At 39.0% G+C, this 20,058-nt stretch overlaps 1 protein-coding gene across 3 annotated transcripts in view; it reads left to right on the forward strand.

The window, feature by feature from the left end:
- NBEA (neurobeachin) overlaps positions 1-20,058 on the forward strand; it is a 353,050-nt gene that overhangs the window by 107,490 nt on the left and 225,502 nt on the right. For 2 of the 3 annotated variants that reach the window (XM_082221535.1, XM_082221536.1), the window contains exons 30-33: positions 133-571; positions 4,867-5,021; positions 7,059-7,185; positions 13,962-14,089. In XM_082221535.1, the coding sequence (XP_082077661.1) occupies positions 133-571; positions 4,867-5,021; positions 7,059-7,185; positions 13,962-14,089 (849 nt within the window). Of the gene's footprint in view, positions 1-132; positions 572-4,866; positions 5,022-7,058; positions 7,186-11,785; positions 11,840-13,961; positions 14,090-20,058 lie in introns of all 3 variants that reach the window. The other variant, XM_082221534.1, reaches the window with a different exon arrangement.

Consider the following 20,058-nt stretch of genomic DNA (forward strand, 5'->3'; position numbering starts at 1 on the left):
TTCATCACAGTGTGCCTCTTAGGTGTGCCTCTACCAGCACACCTAGAGTTTTGTCCTCTATTGATAAAAGATTATTGATACAGGAATGCTAATTTTCAAGCTTAGTTTTTTAAAAATAATTTTGTTTTGCAGAGACTCCTGCTGTATTTCCAGATAATATAAAAGAAAAAGAAACTCCGACGCCAGTTGAAGATATTCAGCTGGAAAGCTCCATTCCTCATACCGATTCTGGAATTGGAGAGGAGCAAATGCCCAGTATCTTGAACGGGACAGACTTAGAAACAAGCACAGGTCCTGATGCTATGAGTGAATTACTGTCTACTTTGTCTTCTGAGGTGAAGAAATCTCAGGAAAGTTTAACAGAAAGCCCCAGTGAAATTCTGAAACCTGCATCCTCAATATCAAGTATCAGCCAAAGCAAGGGCATCAATGTCAAGGAAATATTAAAAAGTCTGGTGGCAGCCCCTGTTGAAATTGCAGAATGTGGGCCTGATCCTATTCCGTACCCTGATCCTGCACTAAAGAGAGAAGCTCAGCCTATTCTCCCAATGCAGTATCACTCCTTTGACAGGTATATGGCATGATTGATTCACTTACTATGATATATTCATATCGGCACTTGAACGTATATATTGTCTGTAATATGTTGATAAAGACTGTGCAGTGAAAATACAGCTGGTTTACATCTATGTGCACTGCCTTACTATAAACAGTCCCTATTGTTTATGGGAAAGGTATCTGGATTGCATTGTGTCTTTTAACAGCTAAGTCTAATTAGTAGTCAATGAACATATCTACTTTATAAAGCTATAACTTTCCTCAACATAAAACAAAGCTTTTCATCCTGAAATACAAAAGTGAAAGAAAAGAGCCAAAAAAATATTAAGGCAAAGTATTCACAGTGTCAGCCACTTAATTTTTTCATAGTTAGCTTTGAGACCATTTGCATCAGGCAGTCTTTCAATCAGAACCTTATTCACTGGACCCTTAACACTTCACATGTGGTTGTTAACTGTTATTGTAACGAGAAGGGGAGAAGGTGTAATTAAAACATGCATCTCCCAGAGTGGCTGGGGAACCACAGTCATTTGGGTGGGGTACAAATAATAAAATTAGTAATATTATTATCATTTATAAACTTAAGGAAGTATACAGGAAACTTCAAACACTTGTTAAAGTAGTCGTGGTGCACTTGGAGAGAATTCATTATGCATGTTGATCTGTATTTGCAAATCATGTGTTTTCTTTTTAAAGTTCATTGCTGTAGTTCCTACTGTGTATGGTATTGCCCAGTTCACACATCATGCTAAACCATAGTGGGTAACCTCTAATGTGTTCCACCATCCCCTGTTCAACAAACCAGGACTGAGCACATGGTTTCATAAACTTGTTTGACTCAGTTAACTAGAAATAGAATAAACCAGAGTGTCCCTAATTTGGTCATAATGGTAAACTGCAGTTTCCTCAAAACTGAAAGTGGAAGCTTTCAATCTCCACATGTGTGATAGAGGAAATGAGGTTTGCTCACTGCAGTTCCTACAATGCTAAAAAAGGGGTTTGACATGACCATCTGTGTTGGTTTAACAAGAAATATGTTAAACTTATTTTTCCAAAACTATGCATGCAGCTACTGGCCACGGGCTTATTCAAGCCCCTTTGATATCACTAGAGAGTCTTAACAATCTCATTATTAGCATTCTGAACCACTATCTCTGCAGGATTGCGGTGTTTCTTGCAAATTTCCAAATCACCGTAGGGATTTTTTTAAAAGAGCATTAAAGTATCTAAATGCCAGGTGTTTTCCCCTCCAGTTGCTTAGTTTAATAATAAACTGTAAAAAAGTAATGTTTAAATGTCCAAAATCGCACAGAAATTAAGCACTCATAATCATACAGAAGTTACAACGAAAGAAATATGTTGAAGAAACAGAAGTGGTAGAATCTTAACAGTGCTGTCCTATGAAACATTATGAACATTATAATTCATTTCAAAGTACACAGAATTGGAAATGTAAAAGCAGAGAAACATGTTTCAGCGTATCTCACGGAATAGGTCTTCTGTGTAGTTAATGTATTCAGCAGTTCAAGTACTATCGAATGTAAATGATGAGGTGATATTGATGAAAGGAGGGATTGAGGTCTCGGGGGGCGCTGATGACGGATTGAACAGAAGCGCCCTTGCACTGCACGTAACTCAAGTCTGTCGTCTTCACTACTCAAAGCCATAATGGAAGGTGGCAGTCTGAAATGAGTTGCCACGGCAAAGAGTATTATTTTTGAAATGCTTTCACACAAATCACTAGGCCCTGCATACAACTTAGTTTCATGCTTTAATGTCATCAGGAGGCACAAATTGGTGTGTCTAATTGTTTGCCACCTGCCAGCAAAATGAGCTGCCAGCTAGCCAGACGGGTTTGATTGTCCGTCAGCCATTCAATAGATTGAGAGTGACAACATCAAAAATTTCACTTCAAACTCTGAAGCTTTGAGCAGCTTTTCAGAGACCTCTTCCCCACAAGTGCTTCTGGACAACTGCATTTTTCAATCAGTTTCAATATATTGTTGCCTTCTGCCTCATCTGTCTTAAGGTAGTTGTAATTACATTATGAGCTATATAAACAGATTTCTCTGGCCCTGGAGTCTTGACTCATCTTAAAATCACATCAAAATAACGCGTGGACCATATTTGTAGAAGCACAAGTTGCTCTAGACTTACAACTGTTCTAGAGTAAACATAACAAATTCTCTTTTTATATTTTTCTCTACATTATTAACAAATATGCATATACTACATATTGTCACAGTTACTATTTTTTTAAAAAAAAACTTAGTGAGTTTACATACTTTTGTAAACCAAGAAATCTTTAATAAAAAAATACATTAAAAAAATCTTCATTTTTTTAGTTTTCCACAGAGAAGAGGTCTGGTATATTACTCAGCGTTGGCTATGTCTTGCTTGAAAGCATCCTGTTGTTAAAGTAACCTTTTTAAAAATAATAATAATACAGAGATTGCAGATGTAAAAATATACTTGTAGATCATGATCTAAAAATATGTACACCAGTGTGTTGTTGTTTCTTCCATAAACCCAGTACCAACAATTTCCAAACTGCTTTTTAAACTTCAATAAATTTAAGAAGCAGGTTGCCTAAAAGAGAACATAGCAACATGGAGCACGTGTTATTTGGAAGCAGCTTCCCTTCCACCCATTTTCCCACTAAACCTTCAAAGTGTTGCTTAAACTACAGGGATTTATTAACAGGAGAAGCAGGGGGAGAAACTGTTCATGGTGTGCATTTTAGTCTCTAGATTCTATAACTGCCTTTTTGGGGGGAGATGTTCATTCACAATTTAACTGGGAACTTCATGTAACTTTCACACATCTAATGTAAAAGCTAACTGCATTCAGAGTACTTAAAAAATACACTAATTCTGAAAATATTTGTGTTTTATTCAAGGTTTTCATTGCTCAAAGTACAAAATCTTTTGTTCTACATATATTCGTGACCACATATGTAATGAGTAAGCATATGAACTGTTTGCCTTGGCCATTTAGCAATAGCATTTTAAACTCTAAAGAATTCACTAGCCTGCCTGAGCATCTAAACAGGGTCTTGTGGCCTTTGTGTGTTCAGGCCCTTGAAAGTATCATTTGCTCTAAAAGTGTGATTTTTGTTGTATCTAAAAAAATTAAACAGCTCAGTTTAAATACTACTTTTAATCTTAAATTTCTCTTTGCTGTATTTTGATTGTTATTTTATACTTTGAAACTGAAACATGCACAGTAGGATGTTCTTCCTGTTGCACAAATTCTTGTATTTTTTTTTAGCTTTATGTTATACTGCACAGTCCTGAAACCTTTTATTTTGTCACTGATTTATATTTCCAACAAATGTTTACACTAATACAGATAATCCAGTTCTCTTATTAACTAGTGAAAATGAATCATCACTTGTGTGTGCGTGTTTTGTGTGTGTGTGTTCAATATATATTGAATATATTAAGATTGATAATGTGTCCTTACAGGAAAAGGGGTTGAACCTGGAGTCAGAAATTGTAGCAACTATACCAGGGATGGGCGACCTTTGGCCTAGGGTCCAAATGCAGCCCTCCAGAGTCCTCTATCTAGTCCTTGGGACTTTCCCTAGGTTACATTCTCTTCGTGGGCCACATGCCTCATGCTCCATGCTCAAATGCTTTTTCCTGGCTGGAAGATTTCTTTGAACTTTGATAATGTCTCTTATTTGCCTAGTTGGTAGATAGCTAGCTATGGATTTGAGTGGTTGGGTGGAGACCTCTGGCATGTGTGTTACTGGAATGTAACCTACTGTACATATCCATTGCTCTGGCTACTTTTGCTCCCAGAAAGTTGCCACAAGAGAATATATTCCTTAGGCTGAAAAGCATTCCCCACCCTTGCTCTATAACAGGGCAGTCCAACTTTCCATTCCAAGGGCCTGGGAGAGTACTTTGACACCGAGCCTCCTGGCCACACACTTCATTGTGGGGCGAGGAGCACGGCCAAAATTTGGAAAACCCCTCCAGCCTTCACACTGCTTTCCCAAGGCTGGGGAAGCTCTAACCTGACTTTGGGAAGGAGGCCAGAGAAGTCTAGGACCCTATCAGGGAACCTCAAAAGCCTAGTGCCTTGCTTACCAAGCTTTGTAAAAGCGGCGTGAGGACTGGAGGGGACACCAAATATTGTTGAGCGCCGCCAAAAAAGGCCTTGGGGACCGCATGTGACCCTCGGGCCGTGTGTTCGACTACTCTGTTCTAGAACATAAATATTAATTGGCCCTTTTCCACAAATGGGATTGAGTTGTCACAGTAACCTTTTCTGATTTTGTGTTTATTTCTTCCTCTGCAGGAGTGTTGTAGTGCCAGTGAAAAAACCTCCTCCTGGAAGCCTAGCTGTGACCACAGTTGGAACTGCCACAACTGGAGGTGGACTCCCACCTAGTAGTACACCTAATATATTTGCTGCTACAGGAGCTACACCAAAAAGTATGATTAATACAACAGGTATTGTCCTTAGATATTTTTGTGAATCTTGTATTTTTCTTTCTGCTCATTTTTGTTGGTATAATTTTGGTATCTTTTTTTGTGTTTGAAGTACTTCTGTAGTAAGTGCCTCTAAGCATTCTCACTCTCTAACGCTGCTCAGGCACAAGATTATCTCCAGCTGAACCATTTTGATAAGCAAACATACTGCATTTTACATTGGATCCATCTGATCTCCCAAAAATTTCTGTGCAATTTGGTCAATTGTAGAAAAAGGACGAAAATATCGTGGCTCACTGGAAACATTTAATTGTATTATAGTGTGTCGGTTGCCTGCAAATTTCTCTAAGAAGTCTCAGAGTCCTTGACTTTTTATTGATTTAGTGTAAGTCGTCTGATGCTTGAATCTACCTGAGTAGGCATTCATTAAAAAAAATATGGGGGAGTTAATTGCTACCATTTCTCTCATTTCCCATTTGAAATATTTACTGGAATAACTATTCTGAAAATGTTGTTGTATGGGGTTTTCAGATGTTTAATAACATAATTGTTAATCAAGGGCCCTGTACACGTATTTCAATATAACTGTGGATGATTGCTTGCTCTATGCTAGCTGCATTTGGGTAAATTATATCCTTTTCCTTCAAGTCTTTTCATTTACCCTGTATGTATTATATGTCAGTTGCAAACATATGCCAACAATAATGTCCATAGTAATTTTAGCCTGTTCTAGGCAGCTTTTCTCAGTACATCCAGATGCTGTCCAGCTTATAATATTTCCTAGGGGGGTTTCTTTCAACCAGCACATAGCACTGAACAATTTACTGCAGAGTGAAGATTTCACTTTAGTCATTTAGGATGCAGTTCAAGTCACACTTTCCTGGTAGCAAGTCGTGTTGCTGTTGATTACAGCAGAATTTAAATTGCGTTAACATGCAAAGGATTGTACTGTTTGAGACATTTTCTGTCCCCCAATTCCCCTTTTCTGCTTAGTTTTGTATGATACTGAAAATGTTTTGTAGGGGTTTTTTTTTTTTTTAATGAGAAATCAGATTGTATTGCTGAGTTAGAGTAGTGAATTGTCATATGGGGATGACAATAGTTTAGACCTGGATTTTAAATTTTAGTATTTAAATCATGATGAATGTTTAAACAACAGGAATCGGTTTGGAAAATAGTATTTGAAGGTGAATATTTTTGAGCCATGTGTGTAACCCTTTCCTGTCATTTGTATTGTCGACTCTTGTAGATTAAGTTATCCTTACTAGCCCCTCCTCAGCTCAGTACAATAATTTGATACAGTGGTGCCTCGCAAGACGAAATTAATCCGTTCCGCGAGTATCTTCATCTAGCGGTTTTTTCGTCTTGCGAAGCAACCCGCTTAGCGGATTAGCGCTATTAGCGGTTTAGCGGCTATTAAAGGCTTAGCGGCTTAGCTGCTAAAAGGCTATTAAAGGCTTAGCGGCTTAGAAAAAAGGGGGGAGCGAAAAAAAATCTCAAGACTCGCAAGACATTTTCGTCTTGCGAAGCAAGCCCATAGGGAAATTTGTCCTGCGAAGCGCATTGAAAAACGGAAAATCCTTTCGTCTAGCGGGTTTTCCGTCTTACGAGGCATTCGTCTTGCGGGGCACCACTGTATTGAGTCACCCTTCCCCCATGGCAGTCATTACATTGTTATGGGAGGAATTTGAAATGGTTTAAATATATATAGCAGGATGTTAACCTCAGGATGTGAAAGGGAATAGATTTAATCATATGAAACTTTTTTGAGTACTTTCTGGTTGAGTACATTCAGATGGATCCAGACTTTAATCCCACTGAAATTTTGACTAGTTTAAGAGCCATTGATATCAGTGTGACTAAAGCATGATTAATATAGGTTAGTTCCCAGCACCTTACATTGGGGGAAGCTTTTCTGCTTAATTTTTGTCTCATGAGCTATTTGTAAAAGAATAATAAGTCAATCGTTCCTGAGTTACGATGTTCCGAAAATATGTTTATTTACTGTGAAGTTGATGCATTGTTTTTCAGACTGAATGTACTCTATTTTGGGGATAGGTGCAGTGGATTCTGGATCGTCATCGTCATCGTCGTCCTCTAGTTTTGTGAATGGTGCTACCAGTAAGAACCTACCAGCTGTTCAGACAGTTGCACCAATGCCAGAGGATTCAGCTGAAAACATGAGGTATAGTTTATAAATTGTTCTAGGAGGTGGACCGGTTGGCAGTTTCTAGTGGACCACCTAGAACCTGCTCATTACAAGGATTCTTGAACAGAGTTCTGGGCTAGGTATATCTTTGTTTCATCCAGCTAAATGTCCTATATGGCCTTAAGCAGAAATATAGACTCACAATTAAGATAGAATAGCTATACATTTACCAGTTGAGAACCTTTGATTTGCATTTTTTAAATTTGGCATTTTAAAGGATATTGAACTCTTAACATTATAAAATAAAAAGTTAGGCCATGCATAACAGAAATCAGCCTGCTCCTTTTTTTCAGACAACTAGATTTGCCTTCATATATTTTCGTGGAAAACTAGCATATAAATTTAGAAATAAATAAGGTAAAAATGAAGCGTATAAAATATTCTGTGGAAATTGGGAGTTTATGTTTGTGCTTATCAGTGCAAAGGAAGTGACTAGCAGATTCCAGTTTGGCCAAATCAGCTCCATAATGTCTTGGAGACAAAAAAAAAAAAAAAAAAAAAGGTGGAAATAAAGTAGGTTAATATTATCTTCAAATGTAAGCTGGTTGTCATAAATATCAATTGTTATTGAGAGCAGGACAAGAGGCAATGGACTTAGGTCACAGGAGGGTTAAATATTTATGATGATCTTCCTGACAATTTAAAATGGATCGTGTTGCCTAGAAAAAATATAGATGGGTAATTGTAATCAGAGAGTACAATTTCTCAATTGTACATTTCTCAATATAGAGAATCCTGCCTTGGTGTACAGAGGGCTGGACTACATGACCCTTTCTTAGGAGCTCTGTAACTGTATCATAGATTGCACTGTATCATAGAAAGGAATGTATTTCCCCCCCTTTCCCAATAAATCCTAACTGGCTGATTTCAGAGGGGATTTTAGTGTAAATGTTACAAAGGGATTGATATATTTTACACCTTTTTTAGGCTTACTGAATGTGAGAAAAGGGTTACTGCAGGGCAGATGGCCAGCTTCCATTGAAATATAATACAGTGTGTAAAACTATGTTTGTTACAAGCTGCTCTTCTGTGTCTTGATAGCCAATCAAATTTTATAAAGCCTATCCATCTTAGTCAAATAACTGTAAAAAAAAATATGAACGGATTATGTGCCTAATTTTCTCCTTGCTCACTGATCAGTCTAGAAAAAAGCCCTTTATTAGCAAATCAAAGATTGTGTTACAGGCTTTTTGATAGTCCATTTGGAATGTCATCTTCTGGCTGGCTCTCTTGGATATTAAAATAGCTATATTGCTTAGGGAATAGTCTATTGATTCCCGCTTTGGGATTGTTGAACTGTATTTATTTAAGCATTAATTTCAGAAGTGTGTTTCCTCTGTGATTAAAAATGCTAATAAGAAGAAGTTTCCCCTATGTTTCTTTACATTTTCTTCTATTTCACCATTCAAAATGTCATTGGATTTTACATAAAACATGACAACCTTATTTTTTAAAAAAGATTTCTCTCTTCCTATGGCCTCTATACTGCACAGTTGCATTTAGTTTAAATAGCAAAATAATCAATTTCTAACTCTCAATTGCTAAACCCCTTTTCTATGTCTCCAGAGATATATGTTGCATGGGCTCAAAACCCTCTTCCCTATGTGATAAGTTGTACGTAATTCTCATATTTATTTATTTTTGTTAATGCCATTTTTAGATTGAGAACACCACACACAAACCAAGGAAAAAACCAATCAGCAATCAGCATAATTCTTTATCTTTCCCCTTCTGCATTGTTTTGTGACACTTCTGGTAAAAATGACATTGCTTTTGTGAGCACGTTACAATGAAAACAAAACGCTTCTTCGGGAAGATAAAATTCCAGTAATGGCCAGTTTTATATACATGCTTTTAATTTGTTCCCAAGGGTAAATTCCAATAATCACAAAGAATACAAGCTCTAGATCTCTTTACTCAGTTGGATATCCCATGAAGGGCCGGCTTAGGACATTTTGCCACTTGAAGCAAAACAGAAAATGGGGCCGCCCCCACCTCTTCCTCCACCACCATCCCCTCTGCCTCCTCTGCTGCTGAGGCAGCGAGCAGTGTGCTCCTGGGGGCAGATCTGTCTCCGGCCTACGCCATGAGGCGACTGCCTCTCCGAGGCTAATTGGTGGGGTGGCCCTGGTTCCATGTATATCTTTCCATGTGTTTTTATAACAACTGAGTGAGCATTATTGGGTGGGTGGGGGGTAACTTTAGGATAGGTTTTGCTAGCTGTATCAGAATAAATGCTCAGTAGAACTATGTTGGAGAAAATATACTCTAAGTCCAAGGTGGTTAGGGGGCCCTAGTTTATTTCCCAAAACATGAATGCTTCCCCCTAAAATGAATGCTTAAAAAAGTACCACAAAATATGTCTTGTGACTACCAAAAATACTCCATGTGTGTGTAGTTTTGCAACTCAGCAAAACACCTGCAAAACATTTATCAACCTTGATAAACAAAAATAAAATACTCTGAGCACCTGCAGTTCCACATTTTAAATTCACTTTTTTCATCCTTGTTTTGCTCATTTCCTGCCTTGACCCAGGCACCAACTCTCAGCCGACGCTTCTCCACCTGATTGTTAAGAGACTGAAGGAGGTCTAAAATGGATGCGAAAGGGAACTCACATCAAATGTTTGTTTCTTTAACCAGAGTAATATATCTTTGTACTATAAAGCAAAATATTTTTCTCTGGGACCTTACCCCTTCAGATTAGTATAGCTCCAAGGCTTCAATCTGGCTTGATTGTTGTGTGTAAACCCCACTTGTGTTCAGTTGAGCTTATTCTCAGGTTGGATTGATTCCTAAGAGGAGTTAGCTTAGGCCTGTAGCCACTGGAGCTGGGCCTCCATTTAATTTTTTTTAAAGTTTTACAGGTTTACCTTTACAGGCAATATGTTTAGGAAAAACATACATTCTGTGTTTTCCCTAATTGCACAGTAAAAAATAAATAAAACCTGCTTCCATTTTCCTAATGGCAAAACCATTGTGAATAGCTAACAGGATTTAAAAATGTAATAGAATAAATTTAATTCTGTTAAATAATAATTTAATTGTGTTAAAAGTATGATTTGATTTTAAACCCCTCCTTTATAAATTGACTTTGAACATAGTAGGCTGCTTATAAGTTATGTTTTATTTGCAGCAGTACTGACCCCTTCACTATGAACCTTTCCATCCTAAACTCACAAAAAAGCCAAGGCTGAAATCTTGTACCCACCTTGCATGGAGTAAGCCCCATTGTATACAAAGAGATTTGCTTCTCAATAGACATGTATGCCATTTTATTGTAAGTTTACTATACATTGAATTCTTCGTGAGAGCCTGGACGTAAGCGCCTGCATAGCCTCTTTGCAAAGTTTTCACATTATGTGAATAATGTGTATAATGTGTATAACTGTGGAGATTCCAAGGCCTTGAAAATGAGGCAGAAACGGGAAAGAAAAGTACAGGAAAGGGGAGGGGGAAACAGCAGGTCTTAGGATCCCATGGATTCCAATAACCTGGTGCCAAAACAACTCCCATGTTAATCACAGCCCTGACTTCACTGATTTACTAAAAAGTCTGAAAGGCAGAAGCAGTGGGGCTGGCTTATCTCTCAGAAATTTCTGAGAATTGTTTTTGCACAATTTGCTTCATATGCTCTTTTCTAGGAGGGCTATAAAACAGAGTTGCAGGCGCAGCGATGCTTTAGCCGTTTTAAAGATTGTTCTTGTAAGGATGACTATTGCTAAGCAGTGGAATAGCTGAGTCCTGTAGGATAATAAAAAAAAAAAATAGATAATGCTTATATTTAAGAGACTGTGCTAATATTAATATGCTCTTTCTGGTATGGCATTGCAGTACAGTGGTACCTCTGGATGAGAACGGGATCCATTCCAGAGCCCTGTTTGCATCCTGAAGCGAACGTAACACGCGACTGCGCGTGCACAGGTTGCGTTTTGCTGCTTCCACGCATGCACGTGACGTCATTTTGAGTGTCTGCGTGAGCGACGAAACCCGGAAGTAACGCGTTCCGTTACTTCTGGGTCGCCACGGAGTGCAACCTGAAAATGCTCAACCTGAAGTGTATGACTGTAATGGAACCTGTCTCCTGCTATATGTAGATCTGCCCTGAGATCTATGGATATAGGGCATAATAATAATAATAATAATAATAATAATAATAATAATAATAATAATATAGATAGACTATGGTGTGGATTGCTCTTCTCATTTGAATTCTCAACTGCACTGGGACCTGGCTCAGAGCTGAGTTTAGTCCTATGTTCTACTACTAGAACTGCCTACTAACAGAGACTATGGGACAGACAAGTTTTGGGCTTATTTTTACAAGGCCTCAAACCTGGAGAGACTGCAGTTACATGGCTCACCACATGGGGTAATGGTCAGCAGTTCCTGATAACATCTTGATAGCTTTGCGTCCCAAACCAGTCTTTCTGAACCATCTACTGTGGTTCCCATATGGATTACACGCCCCCCTCCCTGGGTGGAATGCAGTCTGGCCTTTGGTAGATACAATGCTCTCACATCTATTTCTGATTCTTAAATATGCAATAGTTGTTTTATTTTGTTTTTATGTTAGGGTTTCACAAATGCACCAAAAACTATCCAGTTGTGATGAGCTCCTATATTCAAGGTAAAAATAAATTTCCAGTCCCCCAAAAAAGCATGTGAAATCTTGGCCACTGGGGATCCAGGACAGTTCAGATATTAACAGAACAACCTTATACAGTTTTTTAACTGTCTAGACCAGTCCTGGGTGGTTTTGCAAACTTGTGGTTCTGCAAAGATGACCAGAGAGCCCGTCAGCTCCAACTACAAATGTACATCATCTGTAGTTCTGCTTTAGCTGTCCTAAGCATACATAGTTTCTGTCACCTGCTACATCATAAAAACAAGTCAAATGGCTTTGAATTTATAGTAGATAGCTTATGGGAAGTGGTGCAACTAGTTAACTTTAGACTCTCAACTTAACAGTGTTATTGGGACCCCTTTAGATGCTCATGTTGACACTGGGTCTGTTTGCCATCATTGTCTCCTCATCAGTTGCTCTCTAGCCAGGCATTTGGGGGCTCACCTTCAGCCACAAAGTTCAGCCCTCTCTGCACCACTGTTAAACGGTAGTGGTAATTTAAAGTTGCTTTCCTTTTTATTGGGTTAAAAGCATACAGGATGTACCTAGCAGTGGCTATTTTGCCATTATTAACAAATTATTTCCATTTATTAATTATTTAAACAAACAACATAATGAAAAGAAGCCCAAATATGTCCACCTTCAAGTTGGTTAACATTATCTATTTAAAGAAGCAGTTCATGCCATGTTTTATTAACCTTATGAATGATTGTATTCATTTTGTTATACTATATATATTTGTAATCTGCCTAGAACACATGGAAAAGAGGAAATAAACTTTAAAATTAATGAAATGGTGTTTTCCTTAACTACTCTTTGCTTCTCCCTCTTTAGCCTTTGGTAATATTTGTACAATTTATAGCAATCGAGTAGGTAGAGACAATACAGTATGGGGAAGGCCTGTAGCTCAGAAGAAGAGCATCTCCTTTGTATGCAGGTGTTTCCAGGGTCAAACCCTGGTATATCCATATAAGGCTGGAAATGACCCCTGCCCAAAATCCCAGAGAGCTACTGCCTTTCAGTGTAGACAGAGCTGAGGTAGATGGACCAATGGTCTGATTTGGTATAAGGCACTTTCTACATTCCTTCCTAAGTTCATATGTCTTACAAAAATAAAGTACTTTTTGGCTGTGATTTGCAAGGACATCAGACTAGAAAATGAGACTAGGAACTGGACATACAATGTATACACTGCATAAATAAAGCAATAATTGATGACCCAATGTTTGAAAGGTTATTTGAATGGGGCAGTTGTAATAGCTTTGTCATGTACATTAGAAACTGTGGGATTTAAAGATTTGAACAAGTTAATAAACCATCGCAAACTCTTCTTTAAAAATAGCACTGCCTGAGGTGGTGGTGTTGATGTTTAAAAAGAAACCTGATTGACAAGTTGAAATGGTCAATGTCTGATACGTTTGTGTCTGGCACAAGATGCAAAAGGCTGGCCATGGCCAGGTTTTGGGGTCTTTTGGCTGCTAAAACAAAAACACCTCTGCTGGGGATGGTCTACATGCACTTTCCCAATCTGGTACTGCTTTACTTTAGCATAAATAGCCAACTTAACTGCACACTAATAGCCAACTTAACTGCTAAAGAAAAGCCCAGCATTTAGTCAAGTGGCCTAAGAAAATCAAGGCTGCAATCCCGAGTACGATTTAACATGAAATGGGTGCAACTGAACTTGGGAGGACTAATTTCAAAGAAATCATGACTAAGGTAGAGTGTTTTCCCGAATAAAGTTTAGCACTCACACACAAAATGGATTAAACTTTAAATTGCTTATATGGTAGAAATGCATCAGTATGAAGGGCAGACATCTTTTAATCTATCCATATATTATCTTTTTTGAGGAAAACAGAAAATGATAAATTCTGATTTATTTAGTATATATAACATATTAAGATGCAGGAGGTTTCGTCACTTTGGTGATACCTGCATTGCTGTATTAGCTTAAATTATTTTAATTACTGTGGGTGATATCTAGCTAAGTAATACTTAGTGTAGACCCATTGATTTTAACTGTGGATATGTACATTCCTCAAATTCTGGGAAGCATCAATAAGTTGTGTGATAATCTTGCGTTGCTTGTATTTCTAGACACAATGTACTTTGTTTTCAACAGCATCACTGCAAAGCTTGAGAGAGCTTTGGAAAAAGTGGCCCCACTCCTTCGGGAAATCTTTGTGGATTTTGCCCCTTTCCTGTCTCGTACTCTGCTGGGCAGTCACGGACAAGAGCTTCTAATAGAAGGTAATACTTTATCATTATTGTTAATTCTTTTAAAGAAGTAGAGCTTGCAATTATGACACCTCGACCAATTTTTCAGTTCCAACATAATTCATATATGCTATCTGGTGTCGATGCATTGGCCATCTTCACATGTAACACTGAGCCAAACTGTGGCTTAGTGCAAACCTGTTGGCTCCCAAAGAGGAGATTGCAGCTGCATTGTTCTACCCTGTCCTTGGAAGCTAGGCCAAGGTTCAGCTTTGTGTGCTGTCCCAACTGGGATCGTGGTTAAACTCTCCTCTCACTAACCACTGCCTCACCTGGAGTACTGTGTCCAGTTCTGGGCACCACAGTTCAAGAAGGACACTTACAAACTGGAACGTGTCCAGAGGAGGGCAACCAAAATGGTCAAAGGCCTGGAAACGATGCCTTATGAGGAACGGCTAAGGGAGCTGGGCATGTTTAGCCTGGAGAAGAGGAGGTTAAGGGGTGATATGATAGCCATGTTCAAATATATAAAAGGATGTCACATAGAGGAGGGAGAAAGGTTGTTTTCTGCTGCTCCAGAGAAGTGGACACGGAGCAATGGATCCAAACTACAAGAAAGAAGATTCCACGTAAACATTAGGAAGAACTTCCTGACAGTAAGAGCTGTTCGACAGTGGAATTTGCTGCCAAGGAGTGTGGTGGAGTCTCCTACTTTGGAGGTCTTTAAGCAGAGGCTTGACAACCATATGTCAGGAGTGCTCTGATGGTGTTTCCTGCTTGGCAGGGGGTTAGACTCGATGGCCCTTGTGGTCTCTTCCAACTCTATGATTCTATGATACCTGTAGCCACCATTCCTCTGCACCCAAACGGTCCATGACAGTCAATCACCACCAGTTCAGATCCTATGCTTGTATATGTGAAATTTTTATTCCTCCCCCATCCATCACTTTACACATTTTACCACCCATTCTCTCATTTTTCACAGGGACTGGGAAAAAAAATAGCCAGTTAGACTTGAGAATTGCCATCAGGCAGTTAATGAAGTAACTGAGTATCTGCTCATCTTTGCTAATTATCGCAGTTAACTTTTATATAGAGATATATTGAAATAGGCCTTCTTGAGCACTCGCAGCAGTAGCTGATAATGTAAAAGAAATCCATAAATTAAATTTTATTATAAATTTCACAGCAGGGATATATTTTTTCAATTGCATATAGTACTAGTTCTGTCATAAGCAGAAACAACGTGGATTCTGCTTACTGTGTGTATTCTCTATAGCTCAATGGAATTTGATGCATATGCTCTGCAGGGCTTTTCATTGTGTTACTTGATGCTGACATAAGAGATGTGTGCTGAAATGGCATACCTGAATGTGGCTTTCCAGCCTCTGTACTCTCTAGAATACTGAATGTTTCCTATACAAAAAAAATCTTGTTTAGTTAAATATACCTGAAGAGGTGCCGCGTTACATAAGTATTCCTGCAGTCAGGTTCAGGGAATGATTGAATGTGAATGATGAAAGGTTAAAGAGATGCTCACAATAGACATTAACATGCTTGCCTTCCAGTGGAGGCAGTGCTCAGGGTCTTGACAATTTCCATGCTATTTGGCAGAAGATACTGTTTGACAAGAGAGGTTGGGGCGGGAGGAAGAAGCGCTACACAGGAGGAACTAAGCAGCAGCTGTTACCACAGGATTTGGGGGGGTCATTTTGGTCGCAGCACAATCTGCTTCAAGCATTGTCCCATGCCCAGTTAGAGACAGGAAAATCTTTATCTGCAGTGCATAGTAACAGATCTCAACAATCCGTTGTAGTGCAGTTGCATCTGATACTTGAATAAACAGACATATCTAAAATCTGAAAGATAACGTGTCTTTTTATTTATGTCTTATAATTTGTATCTTTGTATTTTGAATCAGCAGGTTACTTTGAACTTCAATATCTTGTTTGTAAGGTAGTGTCCATCATAGCAAGAAATTGTGGTCTCAAACTAATACAGTGGTGCCTCGGGTTACAAACATTTCAGGTTACAAACGCTTCAGGTTACAGACTCCGTTAACCCGGAAGTAGTACCTTGGGTTAAGAACTTTGCTTCAGGATGAGAACAGAAATCGTGCTCCGACGGCGCAGCGGGAAGCCCCATTAGCTAAAGTGGCACCTCAGGTTAAGAAGAGTTTCAGGTTAAGAATGGACATCCAGAACGAATTAAGTACTTAACCAGAGGTACCACTGTACCAGGAAATTTATAAGGTCAGACATTCTTGGGGGGGGAATCACCCCCTTACTGGTGATTACTTGGAACACATTCTGTTCTCTCTACAGTAGGGTGGCTGGTACCCATTGGGGCAGGTAGGGCAGAAGGCATAGAGCCCAACAGTATGTAGAGCTGGGTTCAATAATAGGCAGAGCCACTTATTCTAGTTTAGTCCCTATCCTCTTTCGAGTTCTACAAAAGCAACGTTGAGACTAAGGAGGAGGAAGATGCCAGCCAATACCATATCTTAAGACTAGTTGTAAGTAAGGAGGCAGGCTAGTGGGATTGGCTGAGAGGTGGACTTGGTCTGCAATTGTAAACTCCAATGGAACGCAAACTGCATTGAACTCAAATGGGTCTTACATGAACGGAGTATATTCATTCATCCCTAATTTTTAGCTTCATTGATTCATCTAACTGGACACTGCTAAGGAACTTGTATTGGAGTAGATGATATCTGTGTGACACAGAAAACCAAAAGACAGTTATTATGCCATGATGTTCAAATAAAGATCTAAGCTCTTGAAATGCCATTTAAAAGAAATCCTGACCTAAATACTTCTAAATGTTCTGTGTTTTGGATAGTAGCAGTCTGTGCCCATCTGTCTCTGAAATACATGTCATGTTATCCTTCTTGTTATGAGGTATCAATTATTCAGTACTATCTGAACAGGGTTAGATGTAGGTCATGAAGGAGACATTGCTGAGACAAACTCTGGGAATTTCATGGGGTGAAATTATCCTAGATAAAGATTCATTATGAAACTATATCACCCAAGCTTGAATGTGTGCAGAGGAGGGTAACCAAGATGATGAAAGGTCTGGAAAACAAGTCTTATGAGGAATGGTTGAGGGGTTTAGCATGGAAAATAGGAGACAGAGAGGAGCTAGGATAGCCATCTTCAAATATCTAAGGAACTGTAACATGGAAGATGGAGCAAGCTTGTTTTCTCCTGCTCCTGGAGGTAGGACCTGAGCCAATGACTTCAAGTTACAAGAAAGACGATTCTGACTAAATATCAGGAAGAACTTTCTGACTATAAGAGCTGTTCAACAGTGGAATGGACTCTCTTGGAAGATCTCAAGGTTTGAATAGCTACATGTCAAAGTAGGCAATCTTTCAAATAAACCTGACTCCAAGCCATTATGATTTAAAAGGTCGCATCCCATAAACAAAAGCCTGATATATTTCTAAAACAAGATTACCTCAAGGAAGAACATAACGCTTGTATCTCCTCAGTGTTCTTGACTAACATGGAGGAGAGGCAGGAGAGTGGAGCATAAGAGGCAATGATGTAAACTAGCTGAGATTGGAGCAGTTGCCAGGGTAATTAATGACCGGATAGAAGTGTATGCTCATGTTGGCAGTTGGCAAATAGATCAGGTATAGTTAGGCATTACCATATATCTGTTAATATTTCACACCTCCAATGCTGCAGAAGAGATTGGTGCAAATCACATGCCTGTCTGGGAAGAGTGTGGGAATGGAAGATGGTCTTATCTCTTCTGTATTAGCTATTGTACTGTACTTTTGCTTTTACTTCTGTCTGTTCTTCTCTCGGAGCTGGAAAGGATGCCATGTATCCTTTGTCTGTACATAGTGTGTAAATCAACATGTAGATTAGCTCTACGATGTCTCATGCTTCTTGCTGTGTTATGCTAGAAGATTAGTGTGCATATATCATTTGATATATGTCGCTGAAGCGCACTGGAGAAGAAAGGAAATGCCTTTTTCAGAGCTGTGCATACCGGAGGACGCTCATAGTTCGAGGGCTGCAGGGGCACCCCAGGGCGTTTTTCAACAATATCCAGCACTCTCGGCTCCTCTGAGTCAATAGTGAATTTATCTCACGTTAGGGAGGGTAGCCAATCTGTGTCAAGGTTTGCTTCCTTCGTTCTTTTGCAAAGGCCAGAGCCGGTAGGGCAAAACTTCTGGAGTCAAGGGGCTGAGCACTTTGGTAACAGAAAGCTCTTCAGATGCCACCTTGCATAAAAAGCAGTATTGGAAAGCAGCACCCCCCCCCCCGCAGTTCAGAGTTATTACAGGTCATTGTGCCATTAGCAGGTAATTTTATTTATGTATTACTGTTACTTTGTATCTCATTTTTGAGGATACAGATCCTTCCCAAGTGATCTATAAGGAACATTTAAATTACCTATTTTAAAATAATAATAAAAATATTAAAATATTTAAAAGTAATCAAGGCAAGGTCCTTCCCACTAGGCAGTTGATGGTGGGGAGAGTTTGGGCTTTTCTCTTCCTTGCTTGGCAGAAACATGGGCAGAAGTAAGGAGAAGAGTTCAGACTGGAATAGGAAGTGTCATGCACACGAAAGCTTATACCCAGAACAAACTTAGTTGGTCTCTAAGGTGCTACTGGACAATGTTTTTAATTTTTTTATTTATTTCGTCTGCGTCAGACCAACATGGCTACCTACCTGAATCTGGGCCTTGCAGTATAGTAGATCATGCTAATTGTGGGTGCTTTGACTCTAATGCCTTCTGCTTAGCTCTTTTTGTCAGATGTCTAATAGTTGATGTGGTTTGCAGGTGATAAGTGTCCCATTAATCTTTTTGATCCTCCAGCTCTTGAGCATGAGAAAAGCTGATCAATTACAGCAATTGTCTCTTTAAATGAGATTTTTACATCTACTTCTTATTTTATTAATTAACTGTCTGCTTGTAAATCTGATAGAGTAGAATGCTAGCAGCTTCCTACAGCTTGTCCTGTCTTGCTGTACAATAAGATGGGGTTGTTAGCAAAATGGGCACAAAAGCACATTTATCCATTACCTGCAATAAATATACGTATTATTTTGTAGAAACAGTTTTATCTTCAGTGGCTCTTCATCCACGCCTTTTTAAATCAATTTGCTTCTTCACCATACCTATTGAACCTAGAGCTACAAGCAATGATTTTTACTAAAGGGACATAATTCATTTTCAAAAAAATACACGTTTGTCATCCTATCGTTGTTAGTTTAGCTTTTAAGCTCATTCATATAGGGCTTGTATGAAGCAAAGTGAACATTACTTTCCACCTAGCCTTTTCCTATAAGGAGACCTATAGCACTTGTATTTGAAAGGGTTTTTAAAGCTCTGCTTTATTAGATATTCTCTCTCTCTCTCTCTCTCTCTCTCTCTCTCTCTCTCTCTCTCTCACACACACACACACACACTCCTGTACACTATTTAGAAAATTTAAAAATATTAAGCATTTTATAAATACATTTAAATAAAAAAGATGAATTTAGAGCTTTTGCGTAGCTGCCTTGGCACACGTTTAGACATGAGCTTTAGGGACTTGTAACGTTCTCAAAAGCAGAGACATCACCTTGCCAACAAAGGTCCGTATAGCTAAAGCTATGGTTTTCCCAGTAGTGATGTATGGAAGTGAGAGCTGGACCATAAAGAAGGCTGATCGCCGAAGAATTGATGCTTTTGAATTATGGTGCTCTTGAGAGTCCCATGGACTGCAAGAAGATCGAACACATCCATTCTTAAGGAAATTAGCCCTGAGTGCTCACTGGAAGGACAGATCGTGAAGCTGAGGCTCCAATACTTTGGCCACCTCATGAGAAGAGAAGACTCCCTGGAAAAGACCCTGATGTTGGGAAAGATGGAGGGCACAAGGAGAAGGGGACGACAGAGGACGAGATAGCTGGACAGTGTTCTTCAAGCTACAAACATGAGTCTGACCAAACTGCGGGAGGCAGTGGAAGACAGAAGTGCCTGGCGTGCTCTGG

This window comes from Podarcis vaucheri, assembly GCF_965113315.1.
Source record: "Podarcis vaucheri genome assembly, chromosome: 4".
NCBI classification, from domain to species: domain Eukaryota; kingdom Metazoa; phylum Chordata; class Lepidosauria; order Squamata; family Lacertidae; genus Podarcis; species Podarcis vaucheri.